Source organism: Impatiens glandulifera, chromosome 2, assembly GCF_907164915.1.
Source record: "Impatiens glandulifera chromosome 2, dImpGla2.1, whole genome shotgun sequence".
NCBI classification, from domain to species: domain Eukaryota; kingdom Viridiplantae; phylum Streptophyta; class Magnoliopsida; order Ericales; family Balsaminaceae; genus Impatiens; species Impatiens glandulifera.
The window spans coordinates 61,743,788-61,768,859 of NC_061863.1; the positions used below are offsets into that span (position 1 = coordinate 61,743,788).

The 25,072-nt window shown below is 29.6% G+C and overlaps 5 protein-coding genes across 7 annotated transcripts; 4 read left to right on the forward strand and 1 right to left on the reverse strand.

Moving 5' to 3' along the window:
- Positions 1–360: 360 nt before the first annotated feature.
- LOC124926509 (transcription factor MYB124-like) lies at positions 361–3,819 on the forward strand. 2 transcript variants are annotated; one of them, XM_047466747.1, is made up of 12 exons: positions 361–1,125; positions 1,210–1,256; positions 1,352–1,408; positions 1,522–1,594; positions 1,690–1,745; positions 1,851–2,006; positions 2,091–2,170; positions 2,254–2,405; positions 2,564–2,709; positions 2,816–2,889; positions 2,984–3,111; positions 3,201–3,819. In XM_047466747.1, the coding sequence occupies exons 1-12, from the start codon at positions 1,075–1,077 to the stop codon at positions 3,303–3,305; spliced, it is 1,125 nt and encodes a 374-aa protein (XP_047322703.1). In that variant the 5' UTR covers positions 361–1,074; the 3' UTR covers positions 3,306–3,819. The 2 variants fall into 2 exon arrangements, with proteins under 2 accessions (XP_047322703.1, XP_047322702.1); XM_047466746.1 differs by having other exon boundaries at positions 365–1,125; positions 2,783–2,889.
- A 1,218-nt stretch (positions 3,820–5,037) lies between these two features.
- On the forward strand, positions 5,038–8,782 carry LOC124925865. Its single transcript, XM_047465983.1, has 13 exons — positions 5,038–5,198; positions 5,349–5,410; positions 5,594–5,665; positions 5,902–5,983; positions 6,134–6,204; positions 6,367–6,468; positions 6,876–6,965; positions 7,134–7,208; positions 7,417–7,449; positions 7,790–7,867; positions 8,002–8,067; positions 8,313–8,431; positions 8,518–8,782. The coding sequence occupies exons 1-13, from the start codon at positions 5,150–5,152 to the stop codon at positions 8,537–8,539; spliced, it is 921 nt and encodes a 306-aa protein (XP_047321939.1). The 5' UTR covers positions 5,038–5,149; the 3' UTR covers positions 8,540–8,782.
- A 427-nt stretch (positions 8,783–9,209) lies between these two features.
- Positions 9,210–10,974, forward strand: LOC124925996 (mitochondrial outer membrane protein porin of 36 kDa-like). 2 transcript variants are annotated; one of them, XM_047466149.1, is made up of 7 exons: positions 9,210–9,264; positions 9,440–9,508; positions 9,616–9,683; positions 9,799–9,909; positions 9,994–10,080; positions 10,164–10,372; positions 10,435–10,974. In XM_047466149.1, exons 2-7 carry the CDS (start codon positions 9,460–9,462, stop codon positions 10,739–10,741), a joined length of 831 nt encoding a protein of 276 aa, XP_047322105.1. In that variant the 5' UTR covers positions 9,210–9,264; positions 9,440–9,459; the 3' UTR covers positions 10,742–10,974. The 2 variants fall into 2 exon arrangements, with proteins under 2 accessions (XP_047322105.1, XP_047322104.1); XM_047466148.1 differs by lacking the exon at positions 9,210–9,264 and having other exon boundaries at positions 9,336–9,508.
- Positions 10,974–12,916, reverse strand: LOC124925143 (protein NRT1/ PTR FAMILY 4.6-like). The gene is made up of 3 exons (XM_047465113.1): positions 12,805–12,916; positions 12,525–12,742; positions 10,974–12,398 (listed from the first exon to the last, which is right to left on the reverse strand). The coding sequence occupies exons 1-3, from the start codon at positions 12,914–12,916 to the stop codon at positions 11,043–11,045; spliced, it is 1,686 nt and encodes a 561-aa protein (XP_047321069.1). The 3' UTR covers positions 10,974–11,042.
- A 6,850-nt stretch (positions 12,917–19,766) lies between these two features.
- Positions 19,767–21,192, forward strand: LOC124928120 (homeobox-leucine zipper protein HAT5-like). Its single transcript, XM_047468649.1, has 3 exons — positions 19,767–20,077; positions 20,145–20,557; positions 20,653–21,192. The coding sequence occupies exons 1-3, from the start codon at positions 19,933–19,935 to the stop codon at positions 21,085–21,087; spliced, it is 993 nt and encodes a 330-aa protein (XP_047324605.1). The 5' UTR covers positions 19,767–19,932; the 3' UTR covers positions 21,088–21,192.
- Positions 21,193–25,072: the final 3,880 nt, after the last annotated feature.

Genomic DNA, 25,072 nt, shown 5'->3' on the forward strand with positions numbered 1-25,072 from the left:
TTTTATTTTTCTTTTAAAAAAGAGAAAGAGGTTCTGATTCTCAACAAAGTATAGAGTGGCATTTAGATTCCTGTATCCAAAAACAAAGGTGCTTTATTTGAAATTTGAAAGCAAAAGATGAAAGGACCTAACTAGCTAGGAATTGTGGTGCATGGATTGGATTGGATTGATATTACCAAAACCAGATATGGACAGACACTAGTAGATGAGAAAGTAAGTATAAATGATATAGGATATATAGTTATGGATGGACCGGGCCAGACCGAACCGAAGCGGGGCCAAACAGAAGCAGCTAGATATTGATTGAGGAATGATGATGATCGATCATATTCATATATGCGTGTGGTCTTCTCAAGGTGGAAGTTGGCTCACGAAATTAACACATCATGCATTCATTGCTATTACATGTCCTCCATAGGCCATAGCCATAATTATGAACTTCTTCTACTGCTTCAATTCAAGAGATTTGTTTGTAGTTAAAACCTAATCTATTATTATTATTATATATATGCAGCTACGCTAGCAGGTTATTAATGGAGGGAAGATGTACTGCACTAGTTAATATGTAAGAACCCCGTGGGAGGAGCTTAATTTGAGTAGTTTTTTTGAACCCTAATGAATACGCGCGCTCAATAGCGAGGAGTCCGTTGTTTATTTACTCTACCACATTTCTAGACAGAGACCTGAAATCATCCGATCGATCATCCATTGAAGTTGACGATCTTTTTATTATTATTTTTCACTCAGCCTATCTGGATCTGCGCTTTCTCATTGCGTACGTATGAATCTAATCACGTATCTCAATAGATTGCTTCATTATTTATCATTGTTCAATTTATATGTAAGCAGGTGGTGCGATTCATCTTTTGACCGCAACTTGCTCTTTTTGAGGTCGTAATTTTGTCAGGATTAAACGAAAAAGTTCGAATGCCAGTTTTGTTGTCCTGTTTGAAAGCAATCTCTGTACTGAATTTACTTCTGTCGTGTTTTATAAAGCAAATCGAAAGAGGATTGGTTTTTGGCTTCGGCATGTGAGATTCATTGAAGAATAAGAGTAAGAAGTAAGAAGAACCAATGGACATGACCAATAGAAAGGAACGGCATATCGTCTCTTGGTCTCAAGAGGTATTTTCTACATCTGATTCTCTGTTTCTTCTTCTTTTCTTACTTCTCCCTCAACTGGCTGAGAAAGATACCATGATGTTTCAGGAGGATGATATTCTTCGTGAGCAAATCCACAAGCATGGAACGGACAAGTAAATTAAACATGTTTTCCTCTGGTTTAAATTTTGATGTGTTTTTGGATTCATCCTCATTTCCCCCCCTTTTTCTTTCTCGCATTTGAATACAGTTGGTCAATCATTGCATCCAAATTCAACGACAAAACCCCAAGACAATGCAGAAGAAGGTTAATTAATAAGATCTCTGAAATTTTTCCAATAGAGAAAATATCCAACACAAACCAATATACTTTGCATCATCCATCATATAGTTGATGTAAATGTAAAATTACTGTTTCAGATGGTACACTTATTTGAATTCTGATTTCAAGAAAGGTGGATGGTCTCAAGAGGAAGACATGCTCTTATGTGAGGTGAGTTCCTTGTGAAAATTTGAAGAAGATAGAAAAAATGAAACTGGTATATTTGTGCATGGTTCATTCCTCGAGTGTGCGGTTTTTGTGTGCAGGCTCAAAAGATATTTGGGAATAGATGGACTGAGATAGCAAAGGTGGTTTCAGGCAGGTATTATCATTTCATTAGGTTCTCTAATGGGAGATAGATGGATGGTCTATATTTAATCTTTAGGCGTAACTTACATTCCATCTTCGATTTTCTTTACTCATACAGGACTGATAATGCTGTCAAAAACCGATTTTCTACATTGTGTAAGAAGAGGGCGAAACACGATGCCTCAACAAAGGAGAACATTGCTGCTTATTATCTCAATCCAATTACTAACAAAAGGGTTATACCAGAACCTACTTCATGTATCAAGAAAATGAGGTTGGTTTTAAAAATGTTTTGAGTAGCAACTGTTAGATTTCAGTTGGTTTAGGAGTGTATCAATTTAACCGAAAAAGACTGCAGATCAACTCCGAATAAACAGATAAGACCTCCATTTACTGTACTTTCTCAGAACATCATCAACTCGAGAAAACATGTTGGCGGTAAGTATACAAGTCACATTTTCTTTTACTGTAAATTGGTTTTGGTAATGATTATTTGTTTCTTTTTTGTGATGGGGAAGTAGATGATGGTAGCAATCAAAAGTTTGAAGGAACATATCTGAAGAAGGATGATCCAAAAATAACTGCATTGATGCAACAAGCGGAACTTCTAAGTTCACTAGCAGTCAAGGTCAAGGCTGACAATACAATACAGAGTCTTGAAAATGCATGGAAGGTGAGAAGAGGAAAGGCAGTGGTCCCTTTGTTTGTTTTATTTTCATCAATGAATATTAAATGGTCCAGTTTCATCAGTAAACCACGTGCTGCCTTTCTTATCAAAGATTTCAAAAAATAAATAGTTTTTTTTATACTGTAGCAAATATTACATTTCAGGTTATCCAGGAATTTATCAATGGAGGAAAGAAAGGAGGGGATTTGTTGGGAAGTAAAATTCCGGAAATGGGTTTTGAGCTAGAGAACATGAAAGAATTAATAGCGGAATTGAGCTTTAGTAATGAGGATAAACGAATATTTTGGAGGTAAAATTCTTCCTAGGCCGGCCAATAATATCTTAGTTCTAATTAACAGTAAAAACATGTCGTTGGGTAATAGGCAACCTGATTTATACGATTCATCGCCAAGCAGTTCTGAGAACAGCACAGGATCAGCCACCGGTGACATGTCCAATCAATTTCATTTCAATCAAGATAAACAAATAGGTGATCATGGAATGTGAATTTTCTTCTTTTAGAAAAGCCATTGTATTTTATTTATCCATTGATAAACATTTTGTGTTCTTATTTATGCTTTCAGAAAAGATGCCAAATGAGAATAGCGATAAGAACAAAAGTAGGATCAATTCAGCATTCTCGAGCACAGAGTTCAGCTCTCCTCTTCAAGTAACTCGAGTCTTTGGGTCTACTCCAAAGTTTTCAGAAAGCGTAAGTTACCATATTCATGTCCAACAAAGTTTAGAAAGGCATGCAGTGAGTTATTAGAAATGTAAACTTTTATTGATTGTAATTTACAGGAGAGGCAATTCCTTATGAAAACACTTGGACTGGAGTCGTCTTCTTCACCCATGAATGCTAGTAAACCACCAAACTGCAAAAGAGCGCTCATCAACAGTCTATAAACATTAGTGTCTTCTCCTTTACTGAGGCATAAAAGTCTAAATAGGGAGGAAGTACTACTCTAGGATTATATATGTTTAAGTTTGACAGTCAAATTAAATATCTCTCTCAAATGTTTTTAATCACATGTGAGTTTCTAATTGATTCATGAGATCTCAAATCAAGCTAGACCCACACACAGCAGAGAATGAGGAAGCATCAGTGGGAGACACGTTTGAAATGTGAAGGGAAGTTTACTCTGTTTAGAAGCTTTGCGAAGATTCAGAGCATTGATAGCCAAATCAAACATTGAGAAAGAAACCTAAGGATTCAATGTTGTGTCAATTATGATTTATGAGGGGTGATCTAAAGACACCAAGATGGATCATTGAATTTTTTCAAAGATCATTGGTTTTGACATGAGCTTTGATGTGAATTGAGTGTTTTTTTTTTTTTTTTTTCTTTGGTAAACTTCAATGTTATTTGACTTGTATTAATCGGTTTGGCCTGAAGAATAAAACTTTTTTGGCTTCCATACAGCAAACAATCCAAAAACCCTATAATTGTCACCACCCTTATGAAAAAGTATTCATTTTTGAATATAGGTCAAAGGATATGATATGACAATGAAGAAGATTGGTGTAAAGTTGTGATATTCAAATGATGTCTCAATACATCAATTCACTTTGCTTTCCATGAAAGATTATGACAGATAGTCAAAGGTTAGAGTGCTCTTACCTGTTGGGAACTCTAACCATTACTCTTTAAACATTCTTGTTTTTACTTAAACGGGTTTAAGCTTGGTTTCGATGAAGTTTGAACCCCTTATCTTATAATCAATCATAATCTTTATTAGTTTGATTTTTTTAATTATTAATTAAAATATTAAATTATTTGTATTTTATATTTGATAAAATTAATATTGTTTATTTAATATTTTTACAAAGATAATAATATACTTTTTTTTTTAATAAAATTTTAAATATAAAAGATATTTTAATCCCTTAATCTAGATAAAATCAAATAATTTTTTTATTAAAAAAATAATATACCTGAAAAACTTATACAGGTTTAATTTTCGATATAAGAAAATTTATACCATTACCATGTTCATATACCATGTTCATATAAAATAATATTAAAGTTTAATTCTATTTTAATTTCAAAAATTAAATTTTTATAATTAATTAACATCAAATATGTTTACAGAAATAAAATCAATCCGATAATTAGAAAAAGAAATTAAATTTTATTAAAATTGATTAAACGATTTGAACGTTGAATTTAATTTATTAAAATAAAAATTTATAAATTTATAAATATCATTTCATATACCAAAATTTTGAAAATCCTATAATTTTAGTATGTATGTCTTACCATTTTCAATATTTTACATTAATGTATTTTCAGTATTCCAAATATAATTTACTTACAAAATATATATTATTTATAAAAAAAATATATTAAATATTTTTATAAAAATATTTTGAAAAAAAAAAATATATATATATATATATATATATATTAAAGAGAAAAAAAATATATATATTTATGAAAAATAAAAAGTGACTTTTCTCTTTCTCTACTTTCTTCTCAAGGTAAATCGTTTACTGATTCCAGTGAGTTAAATCGTTCTGAATGAGTTGATTTGCGATTTGACCGCCTTTATCTCCGGGAGTTGTTTTTATTTTATTTATATTTTTATTCTTGCTATATCACACGGCTTGGATTGAATCTATTTACCGGAAGCAACAGTTTTCGCCGCCTTACGAAGAGCTTTTATAACATAAGACTCAGCTCTCTCTCTATCTCTCTATACTCTGCCGGAGACCTAGGGCTCGTTCATTCATAAGTGGCACCACCAGATATGGCGATGCAAATGGGAATCTCCAAGATCCTCATCTTGGCTGGCACAGGTATATATATATTTAGATACCCGTCTTACGCATTCGTTTGCGCCTTTCTTTTCTACTAATAAACTTCCGTATGTTTCACTATACATCTTCTTCTTCTTCTTCTTTCTATTGATTTATATCTGGTTTCGGCGGAAACCTAACCTTTTGTAGGTTATACTGGCGCGATTCTTCTGAAGAACGGGAAATTATCAGATGTAATTGGTGACATTCAGGTGATTTTCCTTGCAAATTTCACTTTATATTTAAATTGCTCTATTTTATCTATGATCCAACTAGACGTAAGTTGAAGTTATGGTTGATTACGTTGGTTTTTCTTTTTCTCGTTTGCTGTTACGTTCTTGTGGATTTTTCTGCATCTGGATACAATTTTGGTAGTTCTTATGTTGTATTTGCAGGCCCTGTTGAAAGATGGGTTGGGGAAGAATGGGGAGGGATCTGACTCTGATTCTTCTGATGCCCAAGCTTTGGTAAGTCTGTATTTTGTTCACGAAACTTTCTTCTCAGGCAAGGTTTTCGATTTAAATTTCTTACACACACACACACAAAAAAAAATCAGAAATCAGGTTAAGCCAAGCATGTGTACCCAACACAACAACCCATGCTCTTTTGAACTTGAAATCTTCAATACGAGGATTATGCTTAGATTAAAACATATGGTTATCTCTGGACATATAATTTAAATAATGGTTTTTGTTTGATTAAGCTGCGGCGGCTGGAAATGGAGGTCAGGCGGTTGACCTCAACAAGTCATATAACTGTTCTGAATGGAAGTTCTAGCCAAATAGGTAAGTCTAGTATTCAATATTATTTCTTATCAGTCTATCAAATGGATCTCTGCTGTAACTTACCATGTTTCTTGATGTTCATAAGTCAGAACTGTCTTGTCTTTGAACATTCCTAATGATTGTTTTCTGAAACACCATTTCTTTCTATAGGTAACTTGACAAATCTTATAGTGCCAGCTACTGCTGTGGGAGCATTGGGCTATGGATACATGTGGTGGAAGGTATTGGTTTTCAGAGTATTTTCTTGCTAATTTTTATATTAGTTTTCATGTTGTGACCAGCTATCTGCTTTTATTTAACTTGATTTGTTTCAAATCTCTTCTGATTAAGTGCGGACCTAGTTCTTTTTATAATGCAGTGTTCTCTTTCAATAAACTTCACAGGGTATGTCATTCAAAGACCTTATGTATGTTACAAAGCGTAACATGGAAGCTGCTGTAACAAATTTGACAAAACATCTGGAGCATGTATCTGACGCTCTTGCTGTAAGTTTCAGTTTTATGTGAAGTTTGTGGTTTTGTTTTAGGAAATTTAGCATTTATTCTGCCTGTGGTTTCAACTTCCCTTTCAGCTTCTAAGTTTAGGTGTTTCGAATTTTTCTTTCATTGACATGCTGTATTCATGAGATAGAGGCTACATTTCCAGACGAGACTTAAAAGTTGATTGGAAGTGCCATTTCTACATTGATAACTGTTCTTCATAAAGACTGACAGATGCAATGTATCTTGTGAAAAATGTTTAAATTAGTTCTTATGCATCTAATGTTAGTCCTAAAAATGGATTTCTTCTTCCCTACATTAATAATATTCATATTTGATGGAGAACTAGATTGTGAATTGATATCATAATTGGAGCAACTTTCATTATGACCAAATATTTTTTGTTTAACCAGGCAACCAAGAGGCATTTGACACAACGAATAGAGAATGTGGATGGGAAGCTTGATGAGCAAATTGAGATATCGAAGTTGATTAAGAATGAGGTACACATGATGGAATGTTTTTATGTCAGCAGCAGAATATGAACGCGAGAAGTGTGTAATTCTGTAAATGGATTTTTGGCATTTTGGAGATGTATAAGGAGATGAAATGAACTATATGATTGTTTGCATATCAACTAATATATGAATATTTCCAAATCAATGCTGCAGGTTACTGATGTTCGTCTTGATCTATCTCAAATTGGTGTTGATTTGGATGAATTGCATAGAATGGTCTCCGGACTGGTATGTTCTTCAATTCTCCTTGCTATTATGTCAGTAGTTTATTAAAGGAATGAAAGTATATGCAATCATTTAAAGGAAGATAAATAAAGAGTATATAAGTAAATGGAAGAGAGGAAAGGAAAATTTTCATTTAAAGGATATATAACCATTTAATGTAATGGGACTTGGATGATAGACTTATGCATTCATATCTCTTTTTTGCTTGCAGGATGGAAAGATAGGTACATTGGAGTACAAGCAGGTATTGTCAGTTTTTTTTTTTCTGCTTAATCTTAATGCATGATGAACTTACACTAATTTATTTTGTAATTTTTTAAGTTAAAGAGTGAACACATTTTTTATTCTTACTTTATATAAATGGCTTCGCTAAGCCACGTGGCATTGGTTGTAGCTCTAGCATTTAACTTTAAAGTGTATGAGTTGTCTCCAGTAAAATTAAGTTCCAGTCCTCAGTTGAGAAAGTGGGGATATAGATATTTCCTTAATTAGTCTCCCCTTTAGTTGAACTGAGATTGTTCTTGTTATCTTTATACTTAGTTGTTTTTTTATTGAGAATTTGATTTCCATGACAATGAAAACAGGATATTGCAAATCTTGGTGTCCTGTACTTGTGCAACGTTGTTGATGGGAAAAAAGGTGTTGTCCCACAAGCTTTACAGGTAGGTGTCATTTTCTCGAAATCATTCTAGCCTTCTTATGGGGGAGGTTTGACATCTTTTTTTCTGTTTGCTTTCTTCCTTTTAACTGTTATCAGCTGTGTAGTGTAACTTACCAGAGTGACTTTTTCCTGTAGGAACAACTCAAGCTTTCTGGGAAAACTCGTGGTTACCTCACATCATCTGAGACACTAAACCCCAAGGTTTGTTTGGTGTTCTATACATTTTCAAATTTTAGCTGGTTTTGGTATCATTAAGGAAAATTAAAGTTTTATCTTCTTTTTGCTTCTGCATAAAAATAAGATAAAAGCTAATTATAGATGAATGCAATGTTGTGTTCAGTTTTCTCTAGAAAACCTTGTATAATTTTTTTATTAAAATATGAAATCCTGGGTCGATCTTTATTGTTGGAAAGAGAGGGTTTTGAAGTGTTGTAAATTTTTGACAGGGACTCAAGGAAATAGACTCGTTAGCATCTGGAGGTGGAAATAGGTTAATAACAGATGGAAATGGGCAAGAAAGTCCTGAAAAAATTGAGGAACTACCCTATAACAGGCCTTTACTGAGGTATTATTTTGAAGTGCTGCATTCTTGTGTATTTCTTCTTCTTCGTCTTCTTCTTCTAAAGTTAGGTATACAATATTGAGTTGCAGGGCTTCATCGTTGAAATGTTGAGTTGAAAGAGGAAGAAGAATTGAGAGGATTCGGAAAACATATAAATATGGCAAGGCTGAATGAATGAACATGATGATGTTTGAAGGATTCCATGTTTCATTATTTTTATTTTTGTATTCTATGGAAATCATATATTGGTCGGAAAAAGGCCACAAATAAAGACTGAAATCTCACACTTTGTGACATGTGTTTTACCTTTAAATTTGTATGTTCATATAATTGGTTCCATTTTATTATTAATAAATTCCAAAGAGTGAACGAAGATATTTCTCCCAACATACAAACGGCATATTCTAGTTTGGTCCTTTTTCCGTTTCATAAAAGAGGAAAAAGCTGGTATTAATATGGCTCTTTGTACACCTTGATTTTCTTATACTATTTAGTGCTCCCATTTTTTTAATAAAGCATTCACATTTTATATCGGCAGCAAATAAACATAATTTTAAGGTAATTAAACATTATTTGACCATGTTCTCATTAGTTACTCAATTAAGAAATAGAAGCTGATTTAATATTAAATAAAATGAGAGGCAGGATTAATCTTTGCTAAATATATCTTATTTATTGATAAGAGAGAATGTGAGTGTGGCATCTAAATTGTGAAGTAAAGGATAAGGCAGGCATATTCTCTCTTATTTATTTATAATTTTATCAAATCAAAATCTAAATTCCGCATTAAAGCTTCTCTCTATCTCTCTTTCTCTTCGTCATCCTTCTTCCACCACGTAAGTTATTTCCATATTTGTGTCGTTGTAATTCTTTCTATTCATCTCTCTCTCTCTCTCTCCTCATCTTCCAATTGCTACTAACCAACAACCCTCATCCATCTTACCCTCTTTCTCTCTCTCTCAATCTCTCTCTGTTAAACAGATCCATCTTATCTTCATTAATTAATTGCAGGCAAAATACAAACAATAAAAATGGTGAAAGGTCCGGGTCTCTACTCCGACATCGGCAAGAAAGCCAGGGGTACGTAACAAACAACCTTATTCAATTTCCGATTGTATTCTTGTTTTCAGACGACACGGACCCTTTCTCTTTCTAATATTATAATAATTAACCTTTTGTTTTGGCAGATCTTCTTTACAAGGATTATCAGAACGACCATAAGTTCACTCTAACTACATACACCTCCAACGGCGTCGTAAGTCTTTTTCATTATATATATTTATCATTTTCTCATAAACAAACAAACAATATGCATGTTTAATGATCGATCGATCCATTCATGATTTTGCATGCCACCGCCCCCGACCCAGTCCATCACATCAACAGGAAACAAGAAAGGTGACTTATTTTTGGGTGATGTTTCCACCACTTTCAAGAACAAAAACATCACAACCGATGTTAAAGTTGACACAAATTCCAATGTCAGTTCAATTCATTCATTCATTTTACTCATCAAAACACAATCTTGGACTAATTAATTAATATATATATATATATATTTATAGCTTTTCACAACTATAACCGTTGATGAAGCTGCACCAGGGCTGAAAACCATCCTTAGCTTCATTGTTCCTGATCAGAGATCTGGAAAGGTAATGAATGTTTCTTCCTTTTCAACCAACGAACAAACCCATAGATATATATAATTAATTAATTAATTAATTAAAAAAAACAGGTGGAGCTCCAATACTTTCATGAGTATGCTGGCATAAGTAGTAGTATCGGCTTAACAGCAAATCCCATAATTAGCTTCTCTGCTGTCGCTGGAAACAACGGTCTCTTTGTTGGGACTGATCTTACATTTGACATTTCTTCTTCCAACTTAACTAAATGCAATGGTGCCTTCAGTTACGCCACGCCTGATCTCATTGCTTCCCTCGTACTGTAAGTATTTTTCTTTAATTTGGAGCTTCTTCCATTGTTAATATAAGACTATTTATTGGCAGGAATAACAAGGGAGACAGTCTTGCTGCTTCATACTACCATATAGTGAGGCCTTTGACAAATACAGCAGTTGGTGCAGAGATAACACACAGCATTTCCAGCAACGAGAATGTTCTCACAATCGGAACACAGCACGCTTTGGACCCTCTAACATCGGTTAAGGCTCGTGTGAACAACTATGGCAAGGCCAGTGCTCTCATTCAGCACGAGTGGCGTCCCAAATCTCTCCTCACTATCTCTGGGGAAGTCGACACCACTGCTATCCAGAAAAGCGCCAAGATTGGATTGGCTTTGGCTCTCAAACCATAAATAAAAAAAATTATCTTCCCTTTTCTTTTCTAATTAATATTACTATTAGCTAGTGAGATCAATAAATTAAACCTGTCTCAAGCATTGTTCTAAGACATTAATTAATTAATTCATGCCAACTTTTCTTGTATAATTAATTGTTGAATGGTCAAAACCAAATGTAGTCAAAACCAAAACCATGCATATGCTGGCTGAAATGGTCAAGTTTATTAGAGAAACGTTTCCTTCCTTTAGTTTTCAAGCTCCTTAATTAAACAAATAAATACTACATACACCTGGTTTCTAGCTTATGTTTTACTGGTCAGACTCCATTGCGCCTGTACTTGTACCTGTTAGCCCAGAAAAGGTAATTGAAGAAATTGAATCCACTCAATCCACACATGAGCCAATAGAACTTGTCTAGCCTGAAATAATTCAAGTTGGGGCCTGAGAGCCACGCACTAGATCCACTGCTGCTTCTGCTGATGGCATTCACCACCGTCACGATCACACTGCTCAAATAGTAACCCATGGCCAGAGATGCAAATGACAGTGAAGTGGCTAAAGATCTCATTCTCATAGGCGCCTCTGTGAAGAAAAATTCCATCAGTCCTGCTAACGTGAAAAGATCGGCTGAACCCAAAAACAAGTATTGCAAGGAAATCCAGAGAAATGAGATGGGTAATGGATTAGGGGAGTCTAGAAGGTTGTTTTCGATCACCACCGTCCTTCTCTTCGTTTCAACTAAAGCGGCGATCGTCATGGAAACGATTGAGAGGAATAGTCCGACCCCGATTCGCTGGAGATGAGTGATGCCCGTTTCGGATTTGGTTAGTTTTCTGGCGAATGGGACTATGAAATAGTCGTAGGTGGGAGCCTGGATCATGATGAAGACTGTGGGGAAGACAGGGAGTGAAGCAGGTGGTACTTTGAAGGAACCGAGTTTCGTATCCATGGTGGCCGCCTGTTGAACGGAGAGAGTGGACAGTTGAGCCAGACAACAATTGAGTATGATGGTGGAGGCGAAAATGGGGAGGATTCTTATGACTGTCTTGACTTCTTCCACTTCCTGAATTGAGCATTCAAATATTGAATGGAAGGGTTTGTTCTCCGACGCCCTGTTTAAGAACTTGAGGCCTTCCAACGCCGTCGTCTTCTCCGACGAGTCTCTGACAGCCATTAAATCTCGTTCAATGTTTACAACGGCGTTTTTCGTGCTTGAATTGAAAACCGCCGCTAAAACAACCTTGGAAACTGTCGTCAATGGGCTACCATTCGGAATCTTATTCCTGTAAACAGAGGACCCAGAAAGAAAAACAGGGATAGACAAGAAGATAGCCAATGTTGAAACTGCGAATCCCCATTGCCAGCCTTTGTTGTCTTCAATCCAGACGACAAATGTGACCGCAATTAGGCCTCCAACAGAAAGACAGAAGACGAAGTAATTGAAGAAAGTCGATCTCTGCTTTCGACCTTGCGTTGTTTCTTCGTCCAATTGCTCTGCCCCATGAGTTGGCAAGGAGCCCTTGATGCCACCTACTCCGAGCGCCACCATATATAATCCGATGAATAGAATTGCAGCCTTACCCCCTGCAACTTCCTCGCAGGGGTCTCCTATTTTGCATGCCGGAGGCTGTAGGGATGATGACTTTGCTTGGATTATCAGAACTATTAGCCCCTGTTTCACACAAAATAATCAAACCTTATGACCTTTTTTTTATGAACATTAATAATTTCTCATTGTGGGGCAGATAAAACAGGTGCCAAGCAGCTTGGAGATGATGATTTTGATTAGAAAAATTACCAGAAACTCGATTATGGCACTTGAGAGATAGATTTGATAGGTAGTAAAGAATGCATCGGAGAGGAAACCGCCGAGAAGGGCGAGGAAGAAAGCGGTTCCCATGAAGTTTGTGACGGAATTGGCTGCTGTAGAAAGTGGAAGATGCATGTATTCTGATAGATACAAAACCAAGTTGCTTGCATTCGCCAAAAATGCCAAATTCTCCAGAATCTCCACAACTGCATTCATGCATCAGACATTTCAAATATGATTTTGTTCAAAATAACTTTTAATTACATACCTAAGACGAAGGATGCGGCCAGCATTCCGCCGTGGCGACCTCTGATGGCAGGCCTGTTTCTCCAATCGACATAGCCATCCCATGTAAGTTGTTGGTTCGAATTGGACTCCATAAATTCTTGCAAATGAAAAATGTTATTTGTGTATGTTTGATGCTCACAAATATAAGAACAAGTGGTGGGGTGAAGCTATTATTTACACTTTATAATAATACTTTTTTAAATCATAAAAATACAAGTCAAAATTCCCAATTTCTTATCATATTATTCAAATACATATTTTTAAAGAAAAAAATTTAATGAAAATTTAAAAAAGGAAAAAGTGTAAGAAAATTGGCTTTGTTTACCAATCCTATAGATGATGTTATCATTGTTATAATAAATATATTTTGTTACCTTCTTTTTTTTTTTACAAAAATAAATAAATTAAAATAAGCAATTTTCAAGAAACATCTATCAAATATTTTTTATTCCTTTTATCCTTATGTTGTATAATGTTAGTACTTAATATTAATCTATAACTAAATATAAAATTTTACAATGATACATATAAAATTCATAATTTATATTAAAGAATTCTTATCCTCTCTTTTATACAAAAGAACTAATTAAATACATGCTGTTACAAAAATATTAAGTATTTATAAGTGAATAATATATCTCTTAGAATGAAATAGGATTTATATATATTTGAAATGATGATATTTATATTTATATATACATATTATAAATCTCACCAAAATTAAAAGATCTTTTTTAGTTGAGTTATAAAAATGTGAATACATAATTAAATGTAAAATTAAACTTAAATAATAATGATTATTTTTTTATTTATTGGGTGAGTTGTTAACCTTTAATTAATTCTCACAAGAAATCAACATTTACTTTTATATAAAATATTCAAATTAGTGTAGTATCATATTAACTACTATAATAGATATATTATAAATAATTTTATTTTTATTCATAGATTTTTAAAATTATTATGCAAATAATCGTATTTATTTTGAAATTTAGAAAGAAAAATAACTTAAAATATAAATATATAATAAAAAATTATAAAATATATTTTAGTAAATGATTTAATTAAAGAGAATGTTTTTTTACTGTTAAAAGTAGGAGAATCATATAGTCATTACATTCATTTTAACTTAACATGCGTTTTGAGTGGTATTCAAATATGTCATTTGAAAATATTTTATTTGTTTATTTAAAAATGTATGATAAGTATTTAATTATTTGAGTTATATTGATTAAATAATTTTTTTATATTAGATTATGGAAATGTGAGATTTAATTAAATGATTCAAATAATATTAATATATAATAAAATTAAAATTTTAAAATAGAAAGTACTTTAATGGGTATGAATTATTCAAATAATTTAATATTAACAAAATCTTTCATTATTTTTAAATAATCTTTTATATTTACCGAAAGCCATTCGAAAAGAAATTACAACGATAACCTATCTTTTTAAGTCCCTTATATAAATTTTATAATTTTTTATTTAAAAAAATCATTGTTTTATTTAAATAAATTACTTACTACATGGATATAGGATGTGTCACATCTACCTAGGTGGTATAAAATATATATTTTGTATAAGAAAAAATGTCATATTTATTTAAATAGATAAAAAAAAACTTTAAAAAAATATCCTTTTAAAGGGTTATTCATTTTTCTTCTTCTTTAATATTGTTCTTTCTTATATTACAAATTTAATTTTTATTTTCAAAATCTCTTTCTTGTTTCAAATTCAATTTTTATTTTCAAAATCTTCAAACAAATTACTATATGAAGAGTTTAAAATTAATGAATTTAAATCTAAAATAATTTATTAAAATTCAAATAATTCAAGTCCAAGAGAATTAACTTGGGTTTTCTAATTTTAAAAGTCATTTTATTCTCATATTTGTTTTAGAAAATATTTTTAAATATTTTAATTAAATCGGAACTTTATTTTTTAGAATAAAGAGTGGCCACTTAATTTTTCTAAAATTAAAAACTATTTTTCTTAATTAAACTCATATTAGAGATTATGTTTTTTTTGTTATACTCGAACACTATCGATATTACTTTTAATGCCTATCAGAATAATTGTCTTTATTTTTAATTTTTATCAATTTTAAATTTTTTATTGTTTTACACTTTTTAAATTTATAAATAATTTCAGATATTGAAATTTTAGAATTTAAATCATATATTGAGATAGTATTAATAAATTTTTATATTGAAAAAAAATAACAAATTAACAAAGTTAGTTTTTAATTAATAATTTTTTTTTGTGTACAATAAAAAATAACCAAACGGGTTTTATTGACTTAATTTATTTTATTATCTTTTATTTATAGATGTAAGAGAAATTATTAATTAAAAGGTTGTAATAAATATATGTGAATGTTGTAAAACACATTTTTTAATTATGTCAATTATCTTTTTCTAAATAAATGGTCAATTTACATGCAAAGTCATCGTTATTATCTATTAAATTAATAAATTATTATTTTTATATTTTTAAAGTTACTATTTCCCATGTAACCCATTAAATTAATAAATTATTAATTTTACTTTTTCAATGTTACTATTTTCAGGTATATTTAATATTATATATTTAATATTATATTATATATTTATTACCTATTTTCAGGTATAATTAATATTATATTATATATTTATTTTACTTTTTTCAATTTTCTTTTAGCCACAACATATATTATTATTAGGGGCCACTCTTGTAGGGCCGATACCGCCCAGGGCTCTAAAATTAAGAAGGCCAAAAAAAAATATTTATGTAGTACTATAAAAAAAAATTATGTTTTATGTTTCTTTCTACTCTACTCGACTCTCTTTTAAATCCTTCTCTCAATAGTGACTCAAAAGTTTAATTAGATTTAGGCCCCAAATTTTAGATCGCCTAAGGCTCAAAAAATGAACGAGACGGCCCTACACTCTTGGGTCATTAATCGGTTCATGAATAAAAATAATTAGTATGATATATCATCGTTTTGACCCTCATTTCAACTTAAAGTGTTTTCCGATCAAATCGAACTATTTTGACCGACTTTTACAATTGTCCCCTTTGTTAGTTTTAATAGATATCAACATATATCATTCCCTTAAAATCTTGGTATAATAATAATAATATTTGTATGTGAATCTGAGAACGAAATTTACTTATAAATCACACACATTTCAAAATAAAAAAAATAATAATAATAATCAATCTAATAAATATAAAAATAATTAAAAAAATATATTAACCATAATAAAAATACATGAATTAATATATATATTTAAGAGTTAATTAATAGAAATATATATTATAAATGAAGACCAAGAATAAAATAAAGCTTTCACATTTGTATTAGTATTGAAAAACATAAACAAACGAGCTCTAAATGAGATTTTTATTCGCGTTAAACTCATCTTAGGACACATGCGTTATTTTTTAATAATATTTACCTTTTTGTTCTAAATGATATTTCTATTCACGTCCCAACCAAACTCTCCACCCGAATCGCTTTTAAACTAAAAAGATGAGCATTGCAGACATTTGATTAATGAAATAATTAAATGACGTTAAAAATAGTGGTTATTTTTTATTCAAATACATTTATATCCGCATTTTGTAAACTTCTATGCTCACACCCATTCAAATAAACCTCAGCTTTCGACTCGACGTTTAGAGCAATTTAAGAATCAAACATTAATATATATTATAAATAAAATTTTGAGTTTATTATATATTTTTTCATATATAAAGTTGAATGATAGTTTATGTGTTTATAATTATCTGGTATGATTTAACGTATATTTCACTGATAACTATTGGTTCATAATTATTTTTTTATTCTCTCATGTTAGTATTTTTAGTTTGCTTCTTTTCTCTCATTCTAATGGACCGATAGATTAGATATTCTAAATATTAGCAAAAACATACTATAAAAATAGATATTTTAAATCTAGACTTGGGCTAAATATAAATGGGTAAGAAATTAATTATTAAGGCCAAGCCCATGAGTTCTTGAACCCAATTGGCTACTTCTTTTTGTCACACGTCTTTTTTTGGATTAATTGGCTTTATTACTTATTTATTTTTACAATATAAATGTTTGAATATTCAGAATAGGTTTCTTTTTTACTCCACCAAGCTTGCAAAATAAAATAACTAATTAGCAAGCGATTAGCATTGATAGAGAATAATTTTTCTTTGTTAAAAGAAAGGTAGAAGATATTAATTTATAATTTGTAAGGTTAATAGCAAATACAAATTATTTTAATTAATGTAAGTAATAAAATAAGACAAAATGTATAAAAAAGAGGCAATAAATTATGATATTCAATAACAAGTCTCATATCTTAATTTCTTACATTTTCATTCTTTGCTACTTGATATGTCATTAAACTTTGTTTTTGTTATAAATAAACTCAGATTGTATTAATTTTTATAATAAATAAGTACAATATATAAGACTAATACATGAAAAATCATAAGTTTGCAAAATTAACTATAATAAAATTTTCAATTAAAATTATATTCGGTTGGAATAATATGTCAGTGTAAATTACATCCTTAAATAATAAGCTATGGTGTAGCTTAAACAATTGTGTATGTTAGTATATCAATTTTTTTTTAAAAAAAATTAAAAAATTAAGGAAAAAATTTAGGCCTTGTTCGTTTCAGGTTATTTAAATAATTTAGAGGGATAAAACATTGATTATGAGTGATAATTTTAAAAAAATGATGATATTTTTTTTTTGGTAAAAAGACTTAAAGGGTATTCATATATATAATAAAATAAATAATAATAATTTAAAATAAAAAGTATTTTAGTATTTTAGTTAATGAATTGATTGATTTGATGAATGAAAGAGGGAGTGATATGATAATTGATTTTGTTGAGTTATTTGAAAAACCTGAATAAGAACAGGGCCTAAGAATTGAATGTCTATTTAATATAGAAATAAAGACATTCGTTAAATAATTAAGCGCGTTTACGGGTTACCTATTTAATCCGTTTTTCCTTTTATTTAAAAAAAACTAATTAAATTACAACTTATCACGAGTATTATTTATTACTCTCTAACAAAACAAATATAACATAAAAAGTCTAAACAAAACAAGTGAGTCATTATATTTTGTTTTAAAATTGTTTCAGAATTAGATTGATTTGAATTTTTCATCCAAAATTAACACAATTCAATCATATTTTTTTTAACCATAAATAAATAATTCAATTTATCAACAAAAATATTAAAATATATTTATTTTTATTAAAAATTAATTTTAAATAATAAAAAATTATAATAATTCAAATAACATATTTTAACAAATAATATTTTTAATAAAAACATAAAAAAAAAAAAAAAAACTCGAAAATCACTATTATTAAATAAAAGCTCCAAGTCTCAATTTCTATATGAAGGTTAGCAACTTCAATGTAAATTATAAATGTTTATAATAAGTTTCAAAAGTTGTGTCTAATTATTAGACTCTAATATATCAAAAGTCATTAATTTGATTGTTACATAAACACATTAGTTTAAAATAACAACTAAAATGATATTTAAATGTATAATAGTTTAAAAAATTAAAGACAAACAAAATACGTGGTAATTGAAAAAAAAAAAAAACTAGATATACTGTATTAAAATAATATTTAAATGTATAATAATTAATTTATAAAAAATCTTGTGACTAACAAAATGTGTGGTTTGGGTTTTTATATGTCACAATCAAGGATGTACTTGTATACAAGCAATGGCAAAACATTGATGTATATGGATACACAAATAATACAGATTCAAAAAAAAAAAGTAAGAGATATTTTTTACAAATTTAAATTACAATAATATTTTTATTTTAATAAATATTAAAAAAAAATTGTTCAATTATAAGTAATGTTATGAGTCAATAATTTTATTTTTAAAGTCCATTTATATTAAAATAAAAATAAAAATTGTTTAACTAAAACGACAAAACATTACATGAAAATAAAAAAAATAAAAAAAAAAATCAATTAAAAAGTTATTGAGCTCGCAAATCCTCCAGAAGAACGATTAACTCACCAATAGACCCTACTAGTTTTTTCTGAACGAATTTCAGAAAGCATCGTAATAATAGTATTATCAATGATACGCATCATACGACTACGATCATTGAAAGTTCGCATATTTCTCTCCTACCAGATAATCTAACAAAAAATAATTGAAATGATAACCCAAATATGTAGGTTTGTCATATCAGTCACAACAATCTAAAATTCCCAACAACTATTTACAGACTCGGGCATCACCAATGAATCCCAATAATACTCGAAAATGCTTTAAATACTCGACAATACAAAAATAAGTAAGTTATCGATTTAACTTCTTCTTGACACATACGACTAGTCATAATACAACATTTTCACCGCTATACTCTTGGGGAGAATGAATAACGACATAATATATGTGCATAAATGACAATACACTCTTAATGAGAATTAACCGACCCCTTTCGATATTATTTTACTTTTTCATTTTGACAATTTATATTTCATTTTAGTGATAAAACCTCTCTTGTATCGCAATTTTGTACATAAAGGCATTGCATACCAAGATATCACTCCTTCTAAACCCCAATGTTATGAGTTAATAATGTTATACTCAATCTAAGTAAAAAAAAAATCATATATTGAATTAGTTTTTTCCAACTTATTCATTAATTTTATAATAAATTGATATTTAATGCTGATGATGTGCCTAAGCGATTAACTTTTTTTTTTTTTGTTTTTTTTTTAACTAATGCACTATTTACATGCTCACAGAATATAAATACTGTGGGACTTCAACAGTTTTAGAAAACAAAATAAATAAATTAAAAATATGAAAAAAAGAAAGAAAAGGGTATTAAAGTAATTTGACATAAATCCAGCCTTCGTCTATCCCGGCTCACGTTAAAACCTTACAGGGGGGGCCTGCTAAACCAGTGCGCTCCTCTGCTACCGACTAAACACCATTAATCATCTCTCTCTATCTGCTTTTCAGTGTTCTACTTCCATCATCATCATCTTCATCTCTCCAACTGGAAATTATGACCGTTTGATTCTCCCCTGCAAATAATAGTAACTAGTAAGTTGTAACCCATGGATTGTGATAGTGGAAGAACAGAATTCGACCGTTCCAACATGACCGTTTTGCTCCAAAACAACGATCCAAGACTTCCTTGTTCCCCTGAAGTTCTCGACTCACTCTGGATTTCCAATTCTCCCCATCATCCTTCTTTCCATGGTAAGTAATCATATTTTCTGCATAATATCTTCTTCTCCATAACTCACCTTCTTATCTCCTCTTTCAGGGGACTCTGGCTCCTGTTCCAATTCCATGGTTAATTTCGCCGACAACAACGGGCAATTCTTGGTGACAGATCAGAAGATGGAAGAGAACGATATTATTGATAACAACGAGGAAGTTCATCATGATGTTTACTTTCACAAGCCAGAAAAGAAAAGGAGGCTTAAGAGTGAGCAAGTTCAGTCTCTTGAGAAGATATTCGAAGTGGATAATAAGCTTGAACCTGATAGGAAAGTTGAACTAGCTAATGAACTGGGTCTTCAGCCAAGGCAAGTCTCTATCTGGTTCCAGAATCGACGAGCCCGGTTCAAGAATAAGCAGCTTGAGAAAGATTATGCTTCTTTAAAAGCTAGTTTTGATAATCTCCAATCTGACCATGACCGTCTTCTCCAAGAGAGGGAAAGATTGAGAAATCAGGTTTATATAATTGAATTTCTAGATGGGTTGGTTCTGTTTCCTTTTCTTGGTTTAATTAGTTAATTGATAGATTCATTCATTCATTAAACTAACAGGTTCTGCAACTCAAAGAGAAGCTTAAACAGAGATCGATTTCATACCCAGATCATGTAATGGGATCAAATTCGCAGAAACCTGAAAGTAAGGAGAAGTCGGCGGCGGCGGCGGCGCCGCCTGTTAAGATGGAAGATGTAAGCTCGACGAAAAGTGACGTTGTTGATTCAGAAAGCCCGCATTGCGTTGAAGGGAGGAACCGTTGGTCTTCAAGTTCGTCGCAGATGGAGGTTGCAGAATCATACCAAGTCCCCCGCCCAGGTGAAGAAGAAGAAGAAGAAGACGACAATAATAAGAAGAAGAGTCTTTATGAGGCGCCATGTTTTCCCAAGGTTGAAGAAGATGGTGATTATTACAGTGACCCGTCTGCAAATTGTTGCAATTGGGAGTTCCAAGTTGTTGAAGAACAGCCGTCGTCTTGGTTTTGGCCTTATTGAAGAAGAAGAAGAATGTTGAAAAAAGAATGGTGCTTTTTATGGCTTAGTTGTAATTAAATGCAATTAATGAATATGCTTATTATTACCTGCCCCCTTTGATTTAAATGATTAGTTTTGTTTAATTGTCAAACAAACAGGGTTTCATCTTTGAAATTTAGGGCGCAAACTAGACATTACTAAAGGAGGAAGAAAGGGAATTAATTAATTGGGGGCATTAAAGTCAAGTTTTAACTTGGAAATTTGGTAACTCATTCTTTTGTCCATTTCATTAATCTTTTATATAATCTTAAGATTAAATGAGAATTTTATTCATATAACTTTAAAAAAATAACATAATTGTACTTCCTTCTTATCCACGTTTTGTTTTGGTTTATTCTAATAATCTAAAAAAAAAAAAAAAAAATTAAGTTTCACTCTTTATATTAATTTATTTATTAAAATATTTTATTTATATATATTAATATTTTTTACTCTTTTAAAAAAATAATAATAATCATATTCTCAAAAATTATCAACATTTATCATTTTTTCGATCTTTAAATTATTTCATTAATCTCAATTTTTTTTTTTAAAAAAAAATCTTCGTTTCTTCAAAATTTCAAAATCATAGCAATCATATTTTATCATCATAAGATATTCAATTAATTCTAACCGAACAAGGTTTATGTCAGTCTTTCAATATAATATTACGGCCCAAATAAAAAAAAAAAAAAACATTAATTAGTTTATAACTTCAATCTCTACTTCCTTCAATTAAGTTAATTAACTTGATTCTTATTTTATTCATTTTGAGCTTGTTTGTTATAAAAAATATATTATGTTTACTAGAAAAAAGTTTTATAAATCAAACTAATAATTTACAAATTAATTATTTCTCATCAAAAACAGATCATATAGCATCTGTCTCGAAAAAATCAATACAAAATTATATCCTCTACACTCTCTCCGACTCTCGGAGTCATGGGTGACTTCTATTAAACTATTAAATGTGTTATGAGAAATAAGAATAAAAATGTAATAATCAAATTTAAAAGTTAAAGTTTTAATATTAATGCATCATTCCATCATTTATTTTAAGTTTCTACAAACAAAATGGGTTATTCTGATCAATGAAATGACATTTTCATTGAAGATCAAGCTGACGATGACGTCATCACCAAATGACTTTTCTCTAATTATTTAACTTATGCTTATTATTTTGGTTTGAGATGATGTTAAAGAAAATGACATGTTTATAATAGTTTCAAATGAATGGAATATAAATCTAATTATATATTTTTTTTGTTTCAAAGGATAAAACTTGTTTCAATTATATATTATTATCTTTGTCTATGTAATTAAGTTAAATGCATTATAAATATTATTAATACATTATATATATCATTCAAAAAATCAATAGATTGAAAAAGCAAAAGATATTCTCTATTCTTCCTGGAATACAAAATCAAAATTAATTGAACCTGATCAATGAATTTACTTAACCTAATTTTGAGAATTTTATTTTAATACTTTTCAAGTTATTGAAGAGTCTACTCCCTGAAGAAGTTTGGCATCACCATTGAATTTGACAATTTGATTAATTTCACTTTATTAAGTTTATGTTGTAAGGGCCTTAGTTTAATTAAATTGCATGTGATATCTTGTATTTTTTTTTTCTTGCATTAAGTTTCATATTGTAATAATGTTTTTTTTCATTGATGACTTAATTGAGCAATATCCTATGTTAACTTGGAATTGACATTCCCTTGTCATCGGAGTTGTGTTTCCACTATGCAAATCTAAATATGAAAATAAAAAAGTTATATAATAATTTGTAATTCTAATCAGATATTATATAAACTTAACTTGTCTACTTCTATCGAATTAACTTGTAAGTTGTAACATAAAAAGATAAAATTGATAATAAATATTTAAATATAGGCTGATACAGCCATTAATATTGACATATAAGATGTCAGTAATTGACCAGAGAGTGATTGTGATGGCAGCTGGTGAGTCAGTCTTTGCTGCTTTTTTCCATTGAGACTGCCTACCCCTTCCTTTCCATCAGAGCCATCCCACCGTTTCCACACCTCTCCTTGCGTTTGTTTGTTTCATTCCATTTTATTTTATTCTTACGAAATTTAAACATATATAACTCTATATTTTACATAAAAATATCTTAATTAATTATATATATATATATATATATGTTTAATTTTGAAAGTGTCCGGATTGTCAGGTTTCAAGAGATGTGGTTAATTTAGATATATATGTGAGAGTAAATGGATACTTGATTCGGATTATGAGTTGTCACACCTATAATCTTAAAACGATTAAAAATAAAATTAAAAATACTATAGGTATGGTTCGGACTTGCAACCTAACAAAAAAGTACAGTTCTTTAACCAACTACGCTAATAAAACTTTATATTTTAAATTTAACACCAAATTTGATAAACGCGTGACATTTTAACAATATAATGATGCTTAATTTTTAAAGTGTATGGATTGTCGGGTCGAGATCTATGGTTAATTTGGATATATATGTGATAGTAATGAATAATTGAGTCGGATTATGGGTTGATCTGCCTATAAACATTTTTACCGTAATATTTTTTTCACGATTTTTATATTATTACTCGTGCAAATGCACATGATACATCCTAGTTATTTTTAAAAATAATCAACTAGACTCTTTGTTATTACGGACTCCTTTGATTTAGCGAATATACACTGCAATTAAATAATTTTATATAATAAACTCACGCAAAAAATTATAATCAAACATATTTTACGTTTAAGCTCATTTTTTCTTTATAACTTATTTCTCATCGTTTAAACTTATAATCTCAACCATTTTTTCTCTCATCATTTTTAAATATTTTTTTATTTATTATTTCTCCTAAGTTTTAAAAAAATTATTTAATTCTCTAACTTATTATTTTTTTTTATTATATTGTATATTTAATATCTTTTTAATCATTACATAAATTTATTATATATATATATATATAATGAAAATAAGAATTATAAAATTTAAATAATATAAAATTGATAATAAATATAAATAGCATTACATTTTATATAATAAATTATTGATAAATTCTCTCGTTCTCAATTAGAAAATTTCTAAAACAATAGTGTTACAAAAATTGACTCGTAATAACATCATAAAATTTTTTCTCTAAAACAATAGTGTTATAAAAATTAATATTATTTATTTTAAAATATATTATTTTTTAATTTAAATCATTTATTATTATTTAAATTTATATATTAACAAAAATTATAAAACTTAATATATTAATATAATTTATTTTCAAATATATTACTTTTTTAATTTAAATTATTTATTAGTATTTAAAATTAAATTAATAAACATATATAACATTATATATATAATATTAATTATTAAATAATATTATAAACATAAAAAAACAGTTTATATCAAAAATACCCAACTTAAAAATTAAGTAAGCTTCCTATCAATAGGTTGAGATTAAGTTTAATCAAATTAGTCTATGTAAAAGAAGAAGGGTTTGTTTGAGGAAATAGTTTTTTGGATTTTACTTGGTTTTATCTTAAAAACACTTATTTAATAAAAACTATGTAAAAATTAGTTTTTAAAATTTAAGACTAAGACACAAGAACTCTGTCCTCTTATTTTGTTAAATCAATATTTCATTCTCGTGCACATGTTGTATTTAGGCAAAACACTCCGATGCTTCCGCCCGCCCTCTTATCTAAATAATCCTTCTTATTTAAATTCTAAATAATTTAAATGTGAATTTTATTTATACTAATTTAAATAAATAACTAATTTATACTATTATAACTAATATTCTATATTATAGTATATTATAGAAAAATTTGAGAATTTAAACCCTTCCTTAAAACTAACCTAGTAATATATATTTATTAATTAAGTATATAAGTAATATTCCTATATTATATATATTATAGGAAAATTTGAAAAATTTTCCTTTAAACATTAAAATATTTA